Below are 25,392 nucleotides of genomic sequence, written 5' to 3'. Positions count from 1 at the left end.
GGTTTAGCACTGGTACCTAAATTGACCTGAATAAAGGGCACACAGAGTGACCATAGATATCTGGGTGGAAGGAGAGCTGGCAGTACAGAGCCTCTGAAATCTGTGAGGGTCTCATCAAAGTCTGCTTTGGTAATGCAAAAATTTTATACTGAAAATAAAATGTATCTCTTTCTTTAAATCCAGGTTCTTTATGCACCACCAAGTGACAAAATAGGCCTGATTGTTTTTTAATTTCTATTTTTTTAAACCTCCAGCAGTCACCTTTAAGAATCTGACCCTTATTCTTTGTACTAGGGAGATAATTACTCATTCTCAATTGCTATCCCTAGGACCAGTTAATGAATGCTACATAATGAACAGAAGTAGGGCAACTGGATGAGAACAATGCACAGGTGGGTAAAAAGACTTCATTTGGTGAGAAGATAATGAACATGAGAACTTTTGGTTTGTCTAAATACCACCCTTGCCTCCTCTTCAGGAAGCTCCTGTCTTGTTACTGGTCTTCCTCAGTCACTCTTTCTGCTTAAGTGACAAGAGGAAGGTGGTTCCAAGGAAAGAGAGGTTTCCTTAGAGAGATTCAGGCAGAAGAGGATCCTGTCTCTTTCTCTCTCTCAGACCCATCCTAAACATACTTATTTTCTTATGTGCTACCCTGCACCTTCCCAAAAGAGGCCAATTCTGCAGGCAGAATAATCACTGCTCTGCAGTGCCTGGTTTTATTATCTCTCTGCAAGACTTGTCCCTTTCTTCCTTAACAAAACTGTACCAAATCTATCTCTTGGAGGAGAAGACAGGATTAATTCTTGATACATGGATTTATGATGTTAAATAAAAAAGAAGAGAAAAAGCAACTGTCCTCACCTACCACTGCAGGTCTTGCCATCTATCTGTACTGCACAGCTGCTCTTTGTGGCCAAGTTTTACTGTGTATCTCAGGAATGTGGATTTCTCCCAAGGGAGTTTAATAGCCCCTGCACACACAGGAAGGTAACACTGCTGTCCAGCTGATGGGGATCAATGTATAATACAGATAAGGATTTCCTGTGCCTGGCAGCCTCTCCAGAACTGCAGTTTGAGTCACACTTTGAGTGCATCTGTGTTTTTAAGCCAGCACTAGCTCATGATGAGACTGGCATTCTGTGAAGTCAGCACCAGAGGTAAATGACTCTGTGACAGGAATATTGAGGATGAGCACAGGGCCAGGCAATTCGTTCTTTCTGCTCTGGGTTTTGTTAACCTGACTGACACACACAGAATGGAAATGGGGTCTGAAGGTCTCTGACTTATTAACCAAAGTATTAATTGCTTAGAAATTGCAAAATTTAGTAATGTAGTTTCTGATATTCCAAACATGACTTGACTTTATATAATGTCCTGTTTAAACTGGAACCAAATTTTGTTGAGGTAGAATTTATCTGAGCACGTCTTCCTGAAACTGTTTTTAAAATTTCACCTAAACCTGTCAAAGGCATGTTTAATACTCAAAATGGTAGAAGCCATAGCCAGAACAGATTCCAGCTAGATATGTGGTAGGAACATTATGCACACCATTTGCTAATGCAGGCACGTACAGGCCAGCAATAGTTCCAGAATCTCTGCCAGAAAACTAATGAGAACATAGTTGGCCATAAACTTTTGTCTGACTTGGGCAAGGGCATATCTAATTCTAGTTGTCTCATGTCCACTAGCTGCAAAATGAAAGTATCAAAGCAACGGTGCCAGAATAAATTAGGATTTCTTGAGGGTTTGCAATGAGAGACTGAGACATGATAATTGAAGAAACCTGCCATGGGCTGTATTTGCATAGGTGTGTGTGTGTGTTTTCCTTGGGCAAACAGGCTAGTTGTGTGTGCCAAGAGCTCGCCACATGTGTGATGGGATGATGAGGAAACACTTTGTATGTTCCATTCAGACCATGTTTGAAGGAGAAAAACTGAATGCAAGTGTTATCTCTTCTGTAATAGTCCAGGGTGAACGTGTCAAAGGCTGCACTCCACAGTGTTCATGGCCCTGCCCATCCCAAATTAGAAACCTTCTTTTCTTGCATTCTTTGGAATAGGAATTAACTTTATCTCTCTAAGGATCTAGGGAAAGCACACATCTCTCCTGGTGCTCTCCAGACTTATGAACTCTCAGACCTTTTCCCATGAAGCCAAATCAAGAGCTGTTATTCAAGAACTCCCTGAATGAGGAAAACTTTCTCTCCTGCTTTTGAGCTCTAAGCCCCCTTCCTTCTCATGCCCTCAACTGATAGATTATAAGATAAACTTTAGAACTTTTGTTTCATCTCCAGTAAATCTCCACCAGCAGTCAGCACTGCTGCAATGTTGCAGGGCATAGAACTACTTGGTGAAAATCTAAGTGCAGTCCATAGTGATGGTTATTAATTAAAGCTATTTTAAAGCTCCTTACAGTAAGCCTGTGCAATGTATTATCCAGGCTTCTCCAGCTCAGTCATCCTTGTCAGCATCCTTGACTGTTCAGGTTCCAGCTGAAACCTTGCTGAAAAGTGAGCTAGAGGTGATATTTGTATTCCATGTATCAGCTTGTTTGGAGCTTGCTTGAATATTCCTACAGGATACTGGCTTTTATGGTCTGCATGGACTTAGGTGGTTGGAAGCTATAAGCCTTGGTTCTGTAGGAATTGTTATTGAGTTCTTATCCTCACCTGGCATTTGATTTATATCCACAAAAGTCATTCACAGAAGGAACATAAGTAGATGTGGCTTTCTATTGCTTGATTTTCAAAGAGACACAGGGACAAAAGACCAAAGAGACAGGGGCAAGAGGGGTTTATATAGGAATAGTGAAATGTGGGACAGAACACTGGGACCAATCAGGTGGGAGTGCAGGGGTGGAGCAGAGGGGAAGGACCAATGGGGTGCAAGAAATCAACATAAAGCAGCAAAGGATCCTAGAGCCCAGTCTTTTTGCTCTCCATAACCAGAGGGTTATGGATTAGAGGCTGGTCCTCCAGAGGAAAGGAGGAGGGTTTCCATGGCCAGTTCTGTGGCCCCCACAGTTAAGTGCATTGATTTCATCTTTTCCTGAAGGAGCTGTTCCTTTTGTGTAATAACATCTTTGGTTTTGTACTTGTGTCTGAAACTTTGTTCACATGGGTTTAATTGAATTTTGTCTATGTTGTACAACAAGTGGGAGATGGCAGTTTCATATAGTTTTTTCTTCCTGGAATACAGATTGTTTGCAATCTTGGTTTGTTAATAAATCCTGACATTCCCTGAGCAGTGCTTTCAATGCTATAAATGCTGAAAATGGGGAAAATCTGTCCTGCCATTATACACTCACTTAATAGGAGTTATTTGTAGTGATGGCAGGACCTTAAACTCTTGTCTTAATGTGATCAATACTGTCCTTAGTTTACAAATAAGCATGTCTGAATTGCTAGCTTACAATCTCAGCTTTTGAGTTGTGCATTCCTGAAGCAAAGTAAATACAAAGCCAGAACTCCTAACTTTGTTTTCAAAAATCACATATGTAATTTATTTCCCACTTATGCAAAAAAGTTGGTTGGGTTTTGAATCTGTAATTTATGATAAGCTGTTTGTTACTGCTCTGGAGTTGAACAGCAATTGGAGCACCTTGGCTGGCATGTTCTTTCATCTGCTGTGCCGTGGGTGGGCTTTGATCAGAGCAGCAGCTCTGGGTGGATCACTGAGCTGCTGAATAGCCTGCTAAGAAGCTGAATGTCACAACCCCTTCTGCAGTGTGTGCTGGCCCTGCCAATAGCTGGAGCAAAGCAGACCCAAAGAGATGATTTGGTAACTGCAACTGGTGCTGTGGATTTATCCATTTCTTTTCCTGGTCACATGTTCTATTGACATTAGTTTTCCTCTTCCTTTAAATTCATCAACAGTTTTTCTTGCTGATCCTTCTTGTGATCCAAGTCCAGATAAAGTGATCCTTTTCATACAGCAGAGGCATGCCAGCTGTATTCTAGTCCTGCACAGTAATTCATCTCCCTTGGGTCCATTCTGCTGGTCTAATTTGGAATGAAGATGATAATGAAGCAGGTACCCATCCCCGGGCTTCTGACTGTGCTCCTGCAGTATCAGATTTCAGTCTGATGGTTCAGAGACAAAGTATTTCCTACTGTAAAATGCAATCAGGAGCAAATGTGATCCTTGTAAACTGAAATTAAAAATACCTCTACTTCTCCTAGAAAAATCCTTCTTTCTGACATACCTCCCCAACCAGGGACTCAGTGTTAAAAATGAACTTCTCTGTAGATATTTCTCATTCCTTCTCGTTGTGTCAAAGTTGGCAACAGATTTTCTGATATTTTGTTTTTCTTTTCTCTCATTCCTGCAGGATTCAATCTTAACTCAGGAATTTCTTTTGAACCATACAGACCTTTAGGAAATTAATTTCAAATACCTGATGTTCCAGATACTTTTTGATGCTTAAGGGTATATTGCTGGACATACTGTCAATAGTTTAAAAAGCCAAGACCCAGCAGCTGCAGGAATTTATGCCCATTGTGGAAAATCCAGCATGCTTTCTTTGGTATGGCAATACCAAAAGTCTGCTGGCATACCTGACTAAAGTACTTATAAAAGGAATGTCTTTTAGGAATTGAATAAAAAACACAGACATCATATTTTCCATCAATTAGATGCTGAGAAGTCCCAGACATACAATGCTGCAAGTGAAATTAGATGCCTTGGGAAACTTATTCCAAATGGAAATCTAATATGTAGGATCCTGACTCAGTCACCACTCCCTCAGTGTTTTACCCTCCCAAAAATATATTTGGATATGCTAGTAATGTAAATATAGTAACATTACACCCAGTAAATATGCACAGATTGGATCATGCAAGCTGCACTAAATGCAGCCATAGACAAACCACAAACTTGCCTATAGGTATTTTAAATACTTGCCAATAATGCACATTTGCTGAGTTTCCTATGTTACTGCAGATGTGCAGTGCTCCTATTTGTGGAATCCTTTCAGCAAACTCTGTATTATTTATAAATGGGAAATGAGGGATTTTATGGTGAGCCTTCTGTCATAGTTGTTTGACACATGGGAATTATAAATAGGACTGGGTAATCACTGATATGCTGTGCATTTGGCACTGTGGTCATTTCTGTCCCAAAGAGAAGCCACAGGAGATAAATATATGAAGGTTCCTAGCAGCTTTTTTCTGTGTTGAAATGTATTTTCTGTTGGGCTGTAAGCTGAATGGAGTATTTTGTTTTACATAATTCTTTAACTGCTCCTGCAGTATGGATCTTTTCAAAAGTTTGCCCTCAAGTATTTGGGGCAGTTCTCTGTTAGAGGAGTGAAACCAGCACATCAATATCAGTGCCACTTGCCAAAGGTGTTTGAGACCCATCCTGCAGGATGTCCAGGTGAAGAACTGAACACCCAGAGCTGCAGGGCTGTGCTGATGCTTTTTGGATGTAATCTGAAATAAGTGCTCCTCCCAAGTGCACAATGAAGTCTTCTGCACATCATATGCAAGAGGAAGTGTTCTCTAAACTCCCTGCAAAGCTTGCTGGCCTGGTCTGCAAAAACACCAGGAGCAGCACAGCACCCAAAAGGTACCATTTGCTTCCTCCTGGCTGACTGAAGGTGGAAAAGAATTGCTGATGTTATTGATGGAGCCATTTGTCTCTTTGGCAGCTCCAAGCACAACATTTTTGTTTTCCTTTCACATCTAATTCATTCAATTTGCAAGTAGTTCTGGATATTTTTTTCAACTTCTCAAACACAATCTGTGATCTAGTTGCATCCAGTTCTGCCTCTTCTTTGACTTTTTTCAATGATAACTGTTTTCCTCATTTGAATTTTGGTTGGCAGTGATGTTCCTGGTAGAATAGAATCCAGCTGTCTTCACTTAAGAGTATTGTGATGCAGGACAAACACTTTAGTCTGTGTCATCCATGTAAACAGTCTGTGATTCTAAAGCTATATAAATTCATCTGGAAAGTGACAATCCATTCTTGTTTTTTGCTATGTTTACAATATAGACAGAAGATGGCTCTGGTTTTTTTTGCCTAAATCATTGCAATAAGCTAGCAAGGTGATATGCCAGGCAATGCTTTAATGTTTTAAATTTCATTGAAATCTAATGCTTTAAATACATCAAGGTTGCCAAATAAACAGCTTTTGAGACATATGCATATCATTATTGTGGGAAATGTTTCTGCTGGTATATTAGATAATAGGTGCAATTTGAAAAAAAGAACATGCTGTCCTGTTCCTCTCCACTCCTTGTGCACCCTTTGGGTGTGGGCATGTAATATTGAAATGTGTAGCTCAGCACATTTTCAGTTCACCTGGTTAAAAAGAAGTTGCAAAGCAGCATAGATTTTCTTTCCATCTAGATCTGATGTACAGACCCAGTAGATTGTTTTTCTAAAGTGGGCTTTTTTTTTTCCTCCTCCTTCTTTACAAAATACATATTTTGACACTGTATTTATGGGTAGTGCACCTTTGTGACCTTGTAACTACTAAATCTTTTGCATGAAGCTGGTTTTGCAGATGCAGAGAACAAAGGAAATCACCACCTTCCAGGTCTGCACATGAAAGTACATTTCAGGTGTATAAACAGCGCTGTTAGCTCTCAGTGAGAGCCCATTTATCTATGTTCTGATGGGTTTTATTGATCATTAGTACATGGCAGTTTAATCTGTAAGTTTGGGGCTCCCAGAGATGAAAGGCTCTTGCTTTGTGATGATTTTGGGAGCCTGCACCAGGTCTGTATTACCCCACAGCAGAGTTTCTACTTTGCACCTCCACTGGCTCATCCAGATATTCCTGGTGGAGCTGATTTCTTTTCCTTTCTGTGATGTTGTTGCCAGCACTTGTCTAAAGGGAGGTCAGCTAGGCAAATGACCAGGAGAGCTTAAAAATTCCCTATGATGAGTAAAAAACCACTCTAAATGGCTCAGTCTTTTAAAAACCCACTATAATGAAAAATTCTCAAGCCAGGGAAGTGCATATAGAGGAGGAGTGCAACAGCTTGCTCTTCATCACTAAAAACTGCAAGTTTCAACATTGCTTTTGTTAAACAGGGATTTTTTATCTTCCTATCCAATCACCCCCTACCACCAAGCTTTAAAATTCTTTTTTCTCTGGTCAGAAAGCTGGTTCAGATGCCATACCTGTGGTTTCCCTTGTATTCTGGATCTTTTAATAGAACTTGGTTTCCATAGTAAATGCTTTTCAAAAAGTGTATGTTTCAATAAAAGTACTCTGCAGTTCTTCATTTTATAAAGGAGTGCTCTCATTAACTCACTGTCAAATAACTCTTACAGCCTCAGATCTGTTTGAATTGTACTCCAAATGTTCCATTACAGGCCATCTGACACCTCATGAAACACATAAGCTCCATTGCTAAGTTTCTGATCTTTAGTCTTAGTCTCAAACTATTGTATCATACTTACATTTGAACAAAGTATGCTGAGACAGCAAATGAGGATCCATATCTAGCCATGCAGAAACCAGGAAAAAGACTTGGTTAGTATTTACTAATCACAAAATTAATGTTTTCCACACTTCTTAGATTGATTGAAAGCTTTTTTATTCTCTGTATTGCCTTTTTTAATCTTGTCACACCATGTTTGCTATGAGAATCAGAGAGGGGAAGATGGTGCACACAGTTATTCAAACTGTCTTCCAAACCTGAACACAAACTATGACACTGACAGCACAGGGTTGGTTTCATAGATTATGGAGGAAAACTCCCCTAACCCAGCAATTCTAGTTTAGGAACAGCAATTCAGCAGAGACCTGATGAAGTCAGGCAGTTGGTGACAGTCCTGCCCCATTTCTGCAGGTGCCTTGACAGGGATCTGGAGCATCACTGCCCTGCCAGCCCTGGCTGCACATGCAGCTTGTGCAGGGATGCAGCTGGCATGCATGTGTGGGGTGCTGTGCACACAGGGTGGACTCACATCCTGCAGCACTGCCTAATGCCAGGGGAAACCAAGCACCCTGCTCCCACTAATCCCCTTTGGCAAAACTCAGGATCAACATCAAGGAATAACAATATTCGTGTAATATTGATTTGTCCTAGTGATAAGGGAAAAGTAATAATCAGAAGTAAACTAATAATATCCTTTAAAAAGGCGAGATACTACTTTCAGATCTGACTTAGTTGTGTTTGGGATGGGTTTTTGTAACAGCACTGTGAGCACCAAGGTACTGCAGTGTTGCTGTATCCTAATCCTCACTCCTGTAAAACCTCTGTACTCCAGCAAAACCTCTGTACTCCAGCAGTTCTTATCGTGCTGCCTTTGCCACTCCTTGCCTATTGATTATTTTCATCAGGTGGCAGAATAATTAGGCCTATTTCTAGTGAGACTTCACCTGACTTAGTAGAGTGAGAAGCACACAGACATTCTGCTACTCATGCTACCAGTGTCTTTTCTTTTTATGCCTTTGCTGGATTTTGAATCACATCAGTAATCTGTCACATCTCCAGCAACAAGCATACAAAGTGTGGCAGAACATTATTTCACAATTTTGGATGTTTGTATCCTCTTCAGTATCATGGAACATGATAAAATTACCAAGAAACTACCATAATATTGGTAGGACCAACTAATGCCAAGGTTGTGCTTTTTGAAGTTTTCCTTCTGTTTTCATGAGAAAACAAATGTGTGAAGCATCTGAATGTCTGGCTGGGAAATAACTGGAATCAGCACTGCCAGTAGTGGAAACAAGTGTCTGAGCCTTTAAAGGAGCAGAAACATCTGTGATAATATGTAATGATACACTAGTGGGATCATCAGTGCTCACCAACTATTGGTGATGCACCTCTGAAGTTACAGGTTTTGCTATAGCAGTATGAAACATATTCTGATTTTCTCCTGACAGACAGCACTTTTTGCATTTAGGAAAAATGGCAGGCCTGTCTATTTTTTAATTACCATGCTGGCTACAATCCTCATGTGAACCCCAACAGCCTCTTTTTTCATACAGACAATGATTCTGCATGGAGTTTTTGGGGGCAGATATGAGAATTAGTTCTTGTGTCAGGAAAACTAGCTCCTTCTTTTTTTTTTTTTTTCCTTAAATAGGCTTTATAAATTTTTCCCTTCAATTTCATCATATAAATGTTGGAGAGCAGATAAATGACTCTTAAAATAGCAAAAGCACTGGTTGGTAGAAACAGACCCCCCAAAAAGTCAGTAAAGACTTTTAAAATTACTTTCAGAAGTCAGTTTTAAAAAAAACCACTAATGTTTTGCTCTTTAGCTAAGAATGAATAGAATCATTAAAAGCATTGTTGAATTATTGGACACTTAAAAATCCAAACAATCCAGTACTGAAATTCTCAATTTGTCTTGCAAATTGTAGCTTGTATAGTAAATGCTTGCAATACATGGGCAAAGAGTGAAGAAATTTGTGTTTTAAGAACAGAGGTGCATGTCTCAGAACCTGACCAGACAACTGCCCTGTGCCAGAGGTAACCTCCCCAGCTACAGCAGCCTTAAAGTAAAGATTAACAGATCTAAAATCAGCCTTAATTCCATTAGAAATGTCTCTAATATTTCATGCTCTGGAAAGGGATATGGGGAAAGAATATCATAATGTTTCCTTGTTCTTCAACAGGACTTTCAGTAGCCCTGTCAAAGATCCTTTAAAATGGAATTGAAATAATCAGGAATGATGTGCCTATGTGGAAAATGCTTGGCACTTTCTTTTCTGTAAGATGTGTAGGGTAATAAGATTTAAATTATGAGTTTAAAATTATTCTTATCAAGCAAGTGCTAATAGCTCAGATCAAATTACTAAAACAGAAAATGAGAAGGTTTCTAAATCCTTCCCTTGTTTTGCTTTCTAAATAAGAAAAAATACTGTCATGAGTTAAATTAATACAAATGCAGATTATAAAACTCTATTTTAGATGAAGCAATAGATGATTCTCTATAGGTACTCTGCTCTGCTTTGTAATCAAATTTATCAGTTTAGAATACTGTGCAGGTGTTCGCTGAACTTGGTGATTATTAGCAAAACAGTGCTCTCAAACAATTACCTTCCTTTGTAAGTGAATCATCTTATTATTTTGCTTCTATTAAAGTCTAGTATCCTTCAACAGTGTCATGTTATCATGTCTAATAATCAGAATTATGCAAAGGAATTATGTGTATGGATTTCATGCCCAGGAACTGTATCATCGTTTATTTACCACTCTAAGTAGGTATGCAGTGTTTTGTTTGTTTGAAGTACAGTAGTTGAATATGTATTGACTTTTGAAAATAGATCATTAAAGTTTATGTTTTCTTTTAAGTTGAAGCCTTAAAAGCCATAATCAAGTGTCATTTATTTTTTTTTACTAATGGAATCAGAAGTAATGAATTTTATTTGATAATTTTGAGAATGTAATGGTGCTGTGGAGGAGGATATCAGAAGTGAAGGCTGCTGATGTGGCTCTAAAGTTTGAAGAAGTGAGAAATGAGAGAAATTAGCAGTGATCTATTAGTACATGATCAGAGAATATGTTGGATTTGCCAATATTTCTGTTCTGGAGCTTAGTATTAATCTGAGGAGGAACTGAGGAAAATGCTAAAGCACAATATTTACCCCTCCCCTCTGTTAAGAACTGTGCTGGAAAAGAGGGGGTCAGGCTTAGAAGCCCATATAACTGTGACCTGAAGACTTAATTCTGGAGAGAGTCCCAACGTGGAATTTTAATTGTCCTAGAAAGCAGTAAACCCACTATTGACATGTGGCACTACCAACTGAAATATCCATAGTTATAAAAAGAGTATTTAATAATGCAGAATCATTGCTTGGTTTGCTTGACTGGACAGATGCTTCTACTTGCTATGAAAGAAAAATAATTTCCATATTAGTTCTCTGAGTGTCCAGCACAGTTTATCTGTCCTACTAATGCTCACATTATTAATCACATTGTTGAAAATGGGCAAAATTTGTTTGCTGGTCTCATGTAGCATAAGAGAGAGGTTTGACTGTCACTGGGCATGACATGAATTAATTTAAATGTTGGCATATTTACAGCTGTTCTTGGGTTACCTTTGCTCAATTGGCCAAATACCCTGGTAAGATTATTAAGAAGTGAGCTCTAACAGCTCTCAAACAATTCCTGCTTTTTGGCAACATTAATGTCAGGATGTTGTAGGAAGATTTGATCCTTCCGAACTGTATAAATGAGAATCTTTCTGAGATCAAACAGGGACTCTGCAGTGGCAGCATAATCAATAATCCAGTATCAATCACTTCATAATGCTCTTTTAGATGTAGGCAAAAGGGGGAGGCTACCAAGGTGAATTTTATCTATCTTGATAACTTTGTATTCTTTCCATGGCCCCATTTGCAGTTGGTGGCAGATGATGAATTGGTGATAATGTCATCTTTCTAATCACTTTATTTCCAAAGTGTACTGCTGTTACCTTGCAGTCTGAAAAGCAGCAAATATGATAGCCTTTCAAGGCATTTCAAGGTGAGAGGAAACTGGGTGAAAATTCAGTTGACTAGATCTTTAAAATCTTTTGCACCAACAGCGTGCCTAGCTGATAATAATGACTTTGGACTTACCTTTTATCCAGATGAACCCCAAAACATTTTGTCAACTCATACTTCTTTTCACCAGGTGCAGAGCTGCAGCAGCTGTTTAGCAAAGCACAGCAAGCCATTCAGCAGTTGGGGAGAGCAATGGACTTAATTGGGAGTTGTGGAGGAGTCTCTAAAGTGACTTGATTAAGACATATAGGCAGCACAGAAGCACACCTCCTCAGCAGGAACTGAGGCAGGGATTTTGTCTGAAGCAAAATGGAATGATTGCAGGGTCAGCATAGTAGCAGTTTTAAATAGATGAAAAAGAGGCAACTTAATGAGGACAAGCTCAGTTAGATTCATCTTGGACAGTGTGCTACTTGGACGGCTAGAAATAAACGGAGACTAAAATATCACTAAATCTAGAGGGGCTGTGTGTTAGGGAGCAATCATTTTCTTTTTGAGAGTGTTGTATATATCAGTTGGAAGCCCACTTAAAAATTGATTGCCAGCAGGGTGGGCAGGATTGTGAATTGTGTTTTGAAGGATTATCTAGATAGCTGCAGTTTCCCCACACTTGGTTTTAGGTGTATTTGGTAAACAAGGATATTGTGATCACTGCACCTGCATGGTTTCACATATGGCTATTGTTGAGTAAGAAGCCAAAAGGGCAAAAACAGAGTCTTCTGATGCTTGGAATTTGTTTTAAACTCTGGTCACATCTAGACCTACAACATTCATATAAGCTGGGAGCTGAATGCTTTGCCTGATAGTAGTGCATGTCATTGGGTTGCAATTGGAGAAAGGCTTTGCTTTCTTCCATTTACCAGCAGCTGTTGTCACCATCTCTGGGCAGAGTTTAACTCCTCAGAGGAGCTCTTTAAATGTTGAAAATAAATTTTCAGCATTTTCTATAGGTGTTTGAAGTCCTTCAAAAAGGAGAAAGCATTTGAGCATTTCTAAATGTTACTGCTGCCTATTTGAATCAATATAAAATTTCCTAGACATTTGAAAGAACGTATTTCATTGCAGGCTTATGAAGACTTCAGAAAAATAATTTAAAATTTGCAAGATTATGTGGATTTATACTGCCAGTCTAAGCCCATTAAATAAGTGAACACATACATGTAAAACTAGCTCTAGGTAATTTTAAAAAAAGTGAAGAAGGTGTTTTTGCTAAAGCTGAAAATGTGAATAAATTGATTGAAATTGATTGAAAAATTGATTGTTATATCACATTTCCTTCCCAGTAAGTAGGTATTCATCTCCATAGGAGAATGCAGCATGCAGCCCTTGCCCTGCAAGGGGTTTGCATGCAGTTGTGTTTGTAGCAGGGATAGAGCAGTGGGTAAATGCTGCACCTCAGAGTGGTTTGACAGCTTCAGCTTCACAACAACCCCGTGTGGCTAAACCTCCTTCAGATGGGGGTGATTACATGACACATTTTCTTTTTTTGAGAAGGCTTTTTTTGCCTCTGTGCTAGGTAGGGAAGAAGCGTGGTGGTTGTGCCCCATATTTATTATTCAAATCTTAAATTTTAGTGATAAGGAGGTCTCAAAATTATTCCTAAATTAAGCCTAACCATGCAGCTTTACTTAGGCAAGAATGCAAAACATGACCCAACAGTCTGCAGAAATTCTCCCCACTCACATTTCAAGTTAGAACAACATAAATATCTTTGTTTAATTAGTTGCATTTAATCTGCTTCTGTTTGAGACGTTCTTGAACACATAGTTAGGAGTAGTTGTTTGTTCATCTTGGAAGCTGAATTTATTACTTTGCTCAGTAGGTTTAAAAGGAGGTAGAGGAGGAGAGCTTCTCAGTGTTTTCTGTCCTGTGCTTAGAATACTCAATTAATAGTCTCTTGCATTACCAGTGCTAATAGCTACCATAGGTGTTTCCTCTTTCTCTGTTACCAATTTAATGCTTCTTGATTTTGCAGCAGGGTTGAAAAGGTTTCTAGAAACAGTTGTTTCCCTCAGATTGTTGTAAAGTCCTGTGGTTGGGCTGACAAACTGAACACCTATATCATTACAATACAGAACAATACCTGGGAAGGTTCTCCAATCTCTTCCCATCCCTGAAGCAGCAATCTAATGTTTGTAGTTCCTGGATGTTTGGGTGTGCTTAGTCTGTGCCATATGGCTCAAAAGATGAGCACAGGGTCTATTTGCAGGCCACTGCTCAGTCTGAACCATTAATAAATCCATTTGACATGTTCAGGAGGTCTTGGAATGCAGAAATCATGGCAAGAATTGAGCGTATCCTGGGGTGTAGTTTCTCACTCCTGTGAAGAGCTTGTAGTCTTGTGGTATTTCATGGGTATCTGTCAAAGGCTTGAGGAAGAGGCAGGATAGAGGACAAGCTTTTGGAAACTGGGCAGCATTCCTGTCGTTCAAATGAAACCCTGAAAGCAAGTGCCTGTCAATTGTACTGCAATACTCGGCTCAGTATTGTTTGAGTGGCACATTGTGTTGTCACTGATACAGTATCTGAACTCCAGTGAGACTTTCACTGTTGCAGTAATTTGGTAAATGGGGAAGGAAATGGATTTTTGATGGGAGTTTTCATAATGAGGTCCATCTGAGACAGTAAACCAAAGTGTGAATGGATGTGTTTACATATTCAAAAGTCAGCACGTGGCTTTAGATGGGATATTGACAACAATAAAATATTTTAGGTATGCTCTTCTCACTTAAAATTTCTGATGACAAATCTTTTATAATTTTATGAAGCAGCCTTTGTAAGGCATTTGTTAGAATGTAAATCTTTGTCATCTGCTTATTACTGAAGCCATTTAGCACATCGGATGTCATTCCAGATTGCCAGTTTCGTTTCAGCTGGACTGGAAATAAATCCAGATCAGTAATAATGTAATGCTGTGTACCTTAAGGTTAAATGTCTGACAAGACAACTAGTGCTAATGGACTGTGACATTTTTCAGGCCATCAGTCTGACATTACTTGCTGTGTCAGACTAAAATGTTTACAAAGATCTAACTCCACATTATAATACATTAAGACATCATTCTTTTCTCTCGTGCGTGCTTCAAGCTTTCTGGCTGCATCTAAATTCCACAGTTGGCCCATGTGTAAAAGCAGCATCTTCAAGGCTCTGAAGAGCTCTGAGCATCACTGTTAGTGGCATTTGATTCAGCCCAGAATGGTCTATAAGGTTTCTGTTCAGTACATTGCAACTTTACAGCTTGTGCTGCAGATAAAACTCCACCAGCACAAACCCATCTGGGAGCAGGTCTGCCACTGTAAATTTTCTGAGCAGTATCTCACTATACATGTGCTATTGACAGGAGCAGCTTAGTCTAAGGATAGAAGATACAGGTGAAAAATTTTATGACAAAGATATCTGCTAAATTTACACTACTGCAGCAGATTAGCTCTTGGAATTTTTGATTATTTTTTTTTAATATATATAAGGAAAATTTAAAACATTATTTTGCATTAATGGGGCTTGAATGACTAGACTGATAAATGGTAAGTACTCTTAGATCAAATCACATTTAAATAATATACTGTATTAAGAATTCCTTAAAGAAATAGTTAAGATTTAGCCATTAAGAGCCATTTAGTAGCAGATTGTTTCAGTGTTCTCATCTCATAAAGGGTTTCTAAATATAGGGCTTTGTTTCAAATATTAAGATGGTTCCTGTGGCTTCTGTTTGTAACCTTTTTCCCTTATTTTCGTTAAATACTTCCGATTCATTTAGATTAAATGGTATATTATGTTGCTTCTTAAACAGCTTATAATACAACAATTTTTGGTGCGATTTTATGTTTTGTGACAGTTTATTCCAGTGGCTAAGACAGAAATTTGAAAAAATACTGGTTTTGTTAATGAAATTCTCAGTAAAGTGTGGGTTTTTTTAATAGGTTGGATTATTTTTGTGTCTGTATGTGTTCAGTCACGTGCTATCCCTCCTGTAGTGTGGATGTGTGCATATCCATGAACACGAAACTTTCATCTCACAAACTGACAGCACAGTGACATCTGATGCTATAGCACAGACGAAAACTCCGGCAGTGGCATCGTGCTTGAGACGTTCCAAGTAAATCCTAAGAAAGCACGAACCCATCACCAGACATTTAAAATATAAACGCTGCTCTGCTCGATCAAGTCAACGACTACGAAGTGCAAAGAGATGTAGCGACAATACGGTTATTTTTTTACTTAAAACACTGTTCCGGGGGGGCTGTGGGGGAACACTCGGGCCGGGACCCGAGGGACGGGAGCTGCTCTGGCGCACTGCGGGAGCGCTGCCGCTGCTGCTGTTCTGCCGGGCCGTGCCCCCAGAGCCCCGTGCTGTGCCGGGCCGGGCCGTGCCCCCAGAGCCCCGTGCTGTGCCGGGCCGTGCCCCCAGAGCCCCGTGCTGTGCCGGGCCGGGCACCCAGAGCCCCGGGCCATGCCGTGCCGGGCCGTGCCGGGCCGGGCACCCAGAGCCCCGGGCCATGCCGTGCCGGGCCGTGCCCCCAGAGCCCCGGGCCGGGCCGTGCCGGGCCGTGCCGGGCCGTGCCGTGCCGGGCACCCAGAGCCCCGTGCCGTGCCGTGCCCCCAGAGCCCCGGGCCGTGCCGTGCCGTGCCGTGCCGTGCAGCCCCGGGCGGCGGGGGCGGTGCTGCGCGCCGGGCGCGCCCCGTTGAACGCCCCTCGGCGGCGGCAGGGGAGGGGACGAGGCGAGCGCTGTAAACAAGGCGGGGGGCCGGGGCTGGCTCGGTGTCAGCGGGTCACATGGAGCCTCATATGGGCCGGGGGAGGGCGGCGCGGCGCGGCTCTCCGCTGGCAGGCGGTGGCGGCCGCTGCTGAGGCGGCGGCAGCGGTGGCAGCGGTGGCGGCGGCGCTTCACGCCGAGGGCCCGTCCCGCCTCCCCTCCCCGCCTCCTGCCCGCCGCGCTCCGCTCCCCGCCGTTCGCCGCTGACAAATGATGTGCGTTGTGCTCGCCGCGATGAAAGGTAGGCGCGTCCGCGGGCGAGCCCGGCCCGGGCGGGGAGCGCGGCCGGCCGCAGCTCCGCCGCTCGTTGCCGGCCCGGGCGGGGAGCGCGGCCGGCCGCAGCTCCGCCGCTCGTTCCCGGCCCGGGCGGCGCTCGGCAGCGCTCGGGGCGCGGTGCCGCAGCCCCGGGTCCGGCTTTGCACTTTCCAGCGGCGCCTGCGAGTTAGAGGGGAGAGCCCGTGTGCCAGGCAGGCAGAGACTGCGGCTGGAGGCGAGATGTTCTTGGGCTTTCTGCAAACGCATGAAGAAAACGTGTTCTGTAAAATCTGACTAGCAAAGAGCAAAGGACGCGCAGCATCCTCTGGATAGCTGATGGGGCTAAAGTGCCGTCTTCTGGCAGCTGTTCATCTTTCAAAGGCTTTGGAATAAAAGGAAAGACCAGAGTTACTTAGTGATTTGGTTTTTTCTTAAGCTGAAGTTTTGTCTTTTTGTGGATTCGAGTCCTTATTGAGGGGCAGTAGCAGACTGAGGACAGTCAAACGAAGTTCTTGATGAGATACCAAAAGTTTAGAGGTACGTTTGTAGTCTGCCCTGCTTTCTAATAAAATTAAGCCCACGGTAGAGCTTTGCATTATAGTATTTTTAAAGTTTGGGGATTTTTAATTATAGGGAAAAAAAATCTAAACCAAATAACCGTCTTGCTTACAAGCAATATTTTGTCACAGTAATCTAGAGACTCCAAGTGTTGGCATTGAATTTAATGCCTCCAACTGAAACGCTAAATGTGTGATGTTTCAAATGAATTTTAGACAAAGTTTCTCTTTAAAAAAATCAATTACTTGAAAAAAGAATGTTGAATCTTGCTTCAGTTGGAGACTGTTTCCTTTTTCCCACTTTGCAAGGTACTAGGTAACGCACAGCAGTAGCAGCGTAGTGTTTAAGGGCGGTAATTTTCAATTACTTTGTTTCCTTTTCTTCTTGGAGAGAAGCCTATGTGAATAAAAAGAAAAGCATTATATTCACTAATCATTAGCCATGCTGAATGTATTTGGCACGAAAATGTAATTGGGTTGATTCAAATACTTGCATCTATAACAAAAGGAAGTGCATTTTTTTTTAAGTTCAAACTACATGGATATTTTAGCAGTCCTTTGGAAATCTACATATTCTAGTAACAGTCTTTCAGCATATCCATTATAAGACTGTTAAAACCATGAAATTAAATAAACAATTTTTTTTTTTAAAAGGTAGGAAAGTTCACACACAAAAAAATTGAAGAGTGTGATTTTGTTGTGTGCTTCTGGACAGAGATTTAAGGTGCAGAGCAGGCAAATGATTTACAGCAATTCAACTTGGAAATATATTTTTATACTGTTGGGACTTTCATTTGAAACAGTTTCCACACTGGTGTAAAATCTTGGCAGAGCCCAGCTTTTGGATTTTAAAGTGTAGGTCCTACTGGCTTTATTATTGAAATGCTTAGATTTTTGTACTTCTTACGGACTACTTCTATAGTACATTTAATTCATGTTTCATAATATTTAGTTTTCTAGTGCATTGAAAAACTTCTTTGGTTCCTTATCCTTTGTCTAATTTGCTGGACAGGGTTCAGCTGGAGGAAATGTGTTGTCACTTGTCTTAAAAGGGGCTCTGACTACTATGAAATTATAAATCCAAAGGCCAATATTGTGATTTGAGAGAAGCAGACCAATAGAATAGGGAATGCAGTTTGTTTAAGCTCAAAAGTACAAGAGAAAAATGGGAAATCTGTAGGTGAATTGCGTATCTTGTTTGTTCTCTATTCTGTGGTGGCGTCTTCTAATCTTTTACTGTTCTGAAGTAAAAATGCAAAAAAATTATGGTCTTCAGGAGAATATGGGATTTTCATACTGGGTTTAATTTTCTTTTTTAGGTGAAAAGGGGGAGTATTAAATGCCTTTCCTATTGCTGTTTAGATAGCCCAAACTGATACCATGTGAAGTTAATTTGCGAGTTGTTTTATTTTTCTTATAACACAATGTTGTGACAAACATCTTCTCTTTAATTCTGAAAAGGCCTGAGCCTGTGTCTGGGTTTTGGTGAATAAAAATGGGCCAGCTGTCACACATCAAGAGCTGCACTCATACACTTGGAGTGCTGGGAACAGAGCAGCCCAGGGAAGAGCCTGGGCATGTCTTTGAGACAGGCTGTGTGTTAGGAAATGAAACTTTCTCATTTCAGGCAGAGCAGAAAGAGGTTTTTTTTTCTAACTGATTTCTCAGAAAACAGGGAGAGTTGAATGACTGAATAAGTATTTTCTAGACTGATGGGCTTTATGAAACTATTTATTGACTGCTGTAAGTCTGTAGAGTATCTGGGAAGCCTTGCTTTTTTGGTTTGTAACTCAGGCAAGCCAGCTAAGCAGGGAGACAGCAACTTTGCATGCTCACAGTGAAGTTTGCAGAGAAGTCTGATCATTCTGCAGGTGTAGTCAGGGGTACAGATCTTATTCCAGAGACTCTACCCTGGCAGTAGCGTTAGGGGTGACTTTAAGGTGAATAGTACTAAGTGCTGAAATGATGAGCAGATCACTGTGCTTGAGTAGAAACAGGGATTTGTTTGTCAGGCCAGTGCAGAAGCAGAGGTGAGCCCAAGACCAAGGGAGATTGTACCATGTTCTGATATCTTTGTACAGAGATGTGCCAGCCAGGCCCAGGTACTTGTCTTGTGCTATCATCAGCCTGGACACAGGGGTTCAGTCCACTGATGAGTTATAAAGTATAGACAGGAACCTGGCAATAGTTACATTATCTTTCTTATGCACATTCCTAAATAGAGATTGCTGGGAAGGCTGATGTAAATTTGCTAAGCTATTTCAACCAAGGTGTATTTACTGTTAAGGTGGCATTTGAGCTGCTAATCCTGACTGCTGCTGTGTGAATGTAAAGTTCAGTCTGTTGCTGTTTTGTGGAAAATGGACAAGATGACTAGAATCTGTTGTTCCTAGGCTGTAAGGGAAATAGTTTTGATTTGGATCACTGGAAATATAACTAGCTTTTCTACTGACAGTGTCTCCAAATGAAAATTCAGTCATTAAAAAAATACTTGTTTAAGGAGAAAGACTCCACCGGTTTCCTTATTAGCGCACAGGATTTTTGGAATCTGCTGCATTTTTCCAGAGAACCTGAAGTGCAGCTGAGCCCAAGGCAGCATTTCCCTTGCTGCTGCTGTCCCCTTGGCCCAGGTGCTTTCCTTGAGAGACCCCCACACTGTGGAGCAGGCAGAGCCTGCTCTGGGGCCAGACAGGGATTCATGCACTGCTGCTTCATTTGGGGGAGCCTTTTCTAGTCTCTCAAGCCTGACCTTTTGATGTGTTTTTGTCATGTATCCTGGAAAAAGCTTCCCAGCATGTTGGTAATTACTCAGTGTTTTTCACCAGTAAACAAATGCCTATGGAAAAATATCTTGCCATAAGTTTAAAAAAAAAAAAAAAGGTAGCTTTGCAAATTGAAGTGTGTTTAAATTTACCTTCTCTCTGGCACTATTGAAAGTTAAATCCAATCTAGCAAATACTTCAGTGCAGAACTTCTGTTGACTAAATATTAACAGATTCTGGCCTTTGGAATTGCTAGCTGACAGGCTGTTTTCTTGCTGCTTTAATTTTATATGACTGATCTGAATGACTTGCTTGTATCTAAGACATTTGTTTCATTACATTCACAGGATAAGATTGGTTTGAGGTTTGTTGCTGAAATGTACTTTTCAGGCTCTTTGAAAGACTCTGGAGATTTAAAAGTAAAAAAGGAAATCTGTCTTTATGTCTCGCTCTGTGAAAATCAAAGGCAGTTGCATGATCTGTACAAGTCTCAGTTGGGGATGCTCCTTTCAAGTAAGGAGATTCTGTCCTGTTTAGGTCAGCAAAAACTGTGGGTGCTGAACATCTCACTAGATCAGACTCTTTAAACTCATGTACAGCTTGTGCCTAGCTAAAATGGTGAGCCTGTTCCCAACGGCTCCTAATGCAGTCTTAAAAATAATTCCAGGATAATTCTGAATAATTGGGGCAAAACTCAAGCGCTCTACAGACACAACTCAAGGACTTTATTGTGAAATAAACAAAATGCATCCCTGTGGGGATGAGGGGCTGGTGTTGGGTGCAGGCTCTGTGCAGGTGTGGGATGTTCTGTGCTTTATTCAGGGAGCTGGTGTGGGGTGGCACGGGGAGGTGGCAGATGGTTCCTGCTGCTCTGTGGCCTGGCTCTGCAGTGGGACCTGCATGTCTGTATTGGCATTTTTGGGGACTAGTGTCTAGAGATCTTAGTGAAGAGCTGAGTCCTTTTTATATCGAGTGCTTCTCCAATATGTGTGAAAAAGACTGATTTCTTTACTCATTCCCCTTTATAGAGAACCTAGCATGTTTGGAGGGTTTTTTCTAGGATGATGTAGCACTCGATTTTAACCTTAAGAGGTTTTAAGTTTATTTTTCTTGCTTGTCTTGCCTACAGTATAGTGTTAAAATGATCACTATTGTATAGTAATTACTATCAGGATTATTAGTGTTTCATCCTGACTACACAACAGAGTTCTAAATTGGTATATTTTATTCTAAGCTATATGTACTGAATCGAAATTGGAAAATCTTTGTGTCTCTTCTGAGTAGATACATTGCAATTCTTTATCTAGTATTGGAGGAAGTTGACATGCAGCATGTTCTTTTTTTTCTCTTTCTTTCCCAGGAGATAAGTTTTTGTAGTGTGCAAAATAACTGCATATGACAAGAATGTTATTACAGTCAGACTTGATACATTTTTAGAATGTTTTTCTGTTTTTTTTATTCACAATGAAAGGAAAAAGTATTCACCTTTCTTGTATTTATCTGTGAGCTGTAATTTGCAATTACAGCTGGTAACTTCTGAGATCAAGCAAGCAGTAGTTCTCTCCTTTTGTGGTTTGTCTTTTCCTTGAGGACTAATATCTAAGAGATATGCACATAACTAATGGTACAGAAGCTGTCTTCTTCCTTTTTGAAGATCAGGGTTTCTCCTTTTTGCAATAAACATTAGCAGGGGAGGGGAGCGTTCTGTCCTCCAAGAATAACTCAGGCAATAAAAGGTGACTCTGTGCAATGCAGACCTGTGCTGCTTGGATGAAAAAAAAAAGGCACTGACTGGAAAGTTGAGGCAGAAAGTCTTTTTGGGGGTCTGGGGTCTGGCAGATGGACTTTGTCCTTGTGGTTCATCATGTAACCTGCCTCTACTGAACAAAGTCTTTACCTTGCCCAGATTTTTTTGGTGGTTTTTTGGGTTTGTTTTTTTTTTGAGGTGGTGTTCTTGTTTTTGTTTTGTTTTGTTGGTTTGTTTTTTTTTTTTTCCTTCACTTTGCTTGCTAGAGGCATTTAGGCTGAGAAGTTCTGAAAAATGCAGGTTGGCAAGCTCGGTGCAGTTCCAGGCTGTTTCCCAGTTGCCTGCACCTTCTGTTGAGAACACGAGGGAGTGATTCAGGGCAGTGACTCACGGGGTGTCGTGCTGTGTCCCTCTCCACAGTGAGGGAGCTTGCTGGCAGCCTTGGAGAGCTCAGTGCTCTGGGGAAAAGCCTCCTGAGGTACCACCACTCTGCTCTGAGCTTGTCTGCTTGCACAGGTTACCACTGATTGCCACTTTCCTGGAGAATGTTAAATTAAATTTTCATTCTCAGTGCTGGAGGAAGGTGAAGCAGGCGTGCTGAAAGGAGCAAGTGGATATGCAGGGGAATCTGAGTTGGACCATCTCTCTCAGGTTCTCCCAGCACTCACTTGGTGGCTGTGTTCTGTCACCAGGAGCACAGAGCTGCTCTGTCCCCGCTGTCTCGGTGTCTGTATGGGTGATGCTCCTCTCCCTCTCTGCCATCCAAACTCTCACAGTTCCCCCAGAGCAGTCTGAGGGTTGCCTGGTGCTGTTGGGGTCAGGTACAGCCCTGTTCTTGCTGCTGTTAGTGAGTGCAGCTGGAGCACTTCATCTCAGTGGGGGCTGGCAGGGGTCACAGCTCCCACTGCTGCTGCCCTTGCACCTGTGGCCTGGCTCCAGCACACCTCAGCAGTCAACTGCAGATTTTGCTGCGTTTTTGTTTTTCTTTCCTGTGTGATGGTGAGTGGTGCAGGACCCATTGCTCATGGCTCTGCTGTTTGTGTGATTCCAGCCCTTGGGCCTTTTGTCATGCTGAGTGCACAGCCATCTAGGCTAAAATCAATGTGGAGAGAGGTATAATCATCCCAGCTTTCATTTTAAGAGCATTTATCTCAAAGCTTAATTAAAGCTGCTTGGATGTAAATAAGTCTAACCTCTTCACTTCTGAACAATGCAAATAGAATAGTCAGCATACTTATAGGGTATCAGCCATGTAATTATTGTGTACTGTTGGTGTTCTTTGAAATACTGTGTTTTCTTGCCACTGAATCCTGGGATAAAGTGCTTTATAAAACCAACTGCATGACTCTTTATTTATATGTTTTAGAAGAAGTTGATCATTCTCAAACAAGGGGGTGGAAAAGTGACATTAAATCTTTACCTAGACAGTTTGTCAATGTTCCTTCAAACTGAAGAGACCAGCTGGAGTTTTGTCTGGTTGACAGAGAAGCAGATGTTGTGTTGCTGTGTTCCAGCCTTACTTTTCACCAGCTCTAGGTGGTGCTGGTCAGAGGCACTGGGGACACCCTGCCAAGAGCCATGTGCTTGGACCTCCTGCCACCTCTGCTCATACCTGCTATGTGCAGGAGACTTTCTGCACTCTCAGCCAAAAAAGAGAAAAGGTTCTGACAGCGTGGGCACATGCTGTCTTCTGCAGTCTGCTCCTTGGTGTTCTAGGAGTCCTAAAACCTCTGCTGTTCTTGCTGTGATGTTGTTAACAGCATGAAATGGGGAGCAGTGCATTATGGCAATGGCTTCTGCTTCCAACTCCTGCAGACACTGAGAGCTCATGTATTTGTTGGCTCAGCAGTTTTCTTCCTTCTTCCAAGTATGGTTTGCTGTTTAATGCCTTGTACAGTTTACATAATCCATTTAGCAATCAAGTTACCATTTAATGTGGCACTTAATTCACACCTCTTGTGAGACTGCTAGGGGTCTTAGCAAGTAATACTGTGCTATGGGTTAAGTGTGCCTAAAACTTTTATAAGCTTATATTTACCTCACTCCTAGTTCTGAAGAGTGGAGCACTCTTGTCCAGCCTCCTCTGCTTGGCCCTATGTCTAATGGGACATGATTCAAAGGGTCAGTTTCTTCTCACCCCAAAAGAAAGATAAATTCTTTCTAAGCCCCGGGTGTTCTTTGCCTGGAGACTCTAGTCTAGTAGGGAGTTGAAAGCCAGTAAAAAATGATCCCTGATCAGAACATTTGGAGTTTCCTTTTTGTATGTAGATATTCACATACTTTAGTTTTGGCGAGAATTTGAATAGTATAAATTGCTGTAGTACTTGATGGGAGCAGCAGTAGCTACTGTCCTTCTGTGACAACTGGAATGCTTCTCATAATGGGTGCATTTTTCCATTTAGCTAAATTAATTAGCCCATCTTTGTGTTTGATTTGTTAGCGTAGCTATTGTGAGAAAACACACATTTTCTAGTGAATTTGTAGTTATTTCTTGCTCAGTTTGGGAATTAATTAAGCCATTTTATGCACTGCAGAAAACTGCTGGTTGTAGAGTTACCCCTGCTTTTTCTTCTCCTTGGACTACCTTCTTCTGAGTCCTGTAGAATTGGTCATATGATGGACCTGATGTTACCAGTTTTAGAGCACATAAAACCCTAAGTGAAACCACTGTCCAGTACTGGTTTGGGATGCCAGGAGCTCTCCAGGACTGGGGAGGTGTTTGCCACTCTTGCTCTGCCATGTGGGGAGAGGCAGATTGTTTGTACTTGTCTGGAGGAACAGAGAGCTCACGCTCAGCCTTTTCTGTCAAAGGGACACACCCCACAATTGCCAGATTGACAGAGATGCATTATGATAAATTTTGGGGAGAGTTTTTCTTCTGCCATGGGTGCCTTATTGAATTAAAAGAAGCATTTGCTTAAAATACGAGTGCATAAAGATGTTTGTAACTGCCGGACGCATTCTTGTATCAACAGATAATAAAAAACTCAGACGGGTTAATTAAAGAGCAAGAGATGTTTCATTTGGAAAACCTCATCTACATAGGCGCCTTTTAAATGGCTGAGCCCAGAGGCCCAGGGCAGCAGAGCCTCCCAGATGCTGTGTGCTGATAGCAGGAGCAGCCCTGGCACCAGCGCCCAGGGGCTGGACTGCAGCCAGCTCCAAGAGCTAAATTCAGCAATTGATTTCCCCTTGTTCTCTTCAAGGAGCATCAGAATTCTCTCTCCCTCCTGCATGGGATACTTGCATGGACACTGTGTATGAAGCCTCTCAGTAACATGAGCAGTATTTCACCCCTGTAGTTTTTTGTTGTTGTTGTTTTGTTGCACATGATAGGATCTAGGAGAGCACTGAGAACTAATTTCTGCCTGAACCTGAAAAAGGCCCTGAAAATGTGATGTTTCCAGTATTGCTGTGGCTGGCTCTCTTCAGATTTCTTAAAAATCTGCTGGTATTTCTGAGATTAACTTGGCATTTCCCAGCCAGAAAGGTGGAGTGCAGCACCTGGCTGCCCGATATGGCAGGTGCTGGAGTTCTCCTTCCTTTGCATACACCTCACTAGCTCTTAACAGCACTTCTCCTTTCTGAGCTGCAAAATGTTTTGGAATAAGAAGAATCAGTATCTTTAACAGATTTGCTTCATTTTAAATATTTTTTTTCTCGCTTACTAAAACCATCTAAAATTATTGTATGGTTTATTCACTTGAAAATCATAACTCGTGATTAAAATGTCCAGCATGGTACATTTCCCTGGCCAGCACACTGACAATGCACCTTTAAACTACTTGGCTTGGAGAGGAGCATCAGTAGCAATACTGATTTTTGTTGTGGCAACTTAGAGCTCAGTATGGGGAAAT

General features: G+C 41.4%; 1 protein-coding gene across 4 annotated transcripts in view; it reads left to right on the top strand.

Annotated features, from left to right (window-relative positions):
• The window catches only part of RORA (RAR related orphan receptor A), a 347,716-nt gene that overhangs the window by 269,447 nt on the left and 52,877 nt on the right, over window positions 1-25,392 (top strand). The window contains exon 1 of one of the 4 annotated variants that reach the window (XM_079318131.1): window positions 16,128-16,455. The exons of 2 other annotated variants lie outside the window; for them this stretch is intronic. In XM_079318131.1, coding sequence (XP_079174257.1) covers window positions 16,425-16,455 — 31 coding nt within the window. In that variant the 5' untranslated portion in view covers window positions 16,128-16,424. Of the gene's footprint in view, window positions 1-16,127; window positions 16,456-16,911; window positions 17,007-25,392 lie in introns of those variants that run through there. One more of the 4 variants, XM_079318132.1, reaches the window with a different exon arrangement.

This window comes from Erithacus rubecula (assembly GCF_903797595.1).
Source record: "Erithacus rubecula genome assembly, chromosome: 14".
Taxonomy (NCBI): domain Eukaryota; kingdom Metazoa; phylum Chordata; class Aves; order Passeriformes; family Muscicapidae; genus Erithacus; species Erithacus rubecula.
Note: the sequence above shows the minus strand (reverse complement) of the source record. Positions and strands in the feature narration are given on the sequence as shown.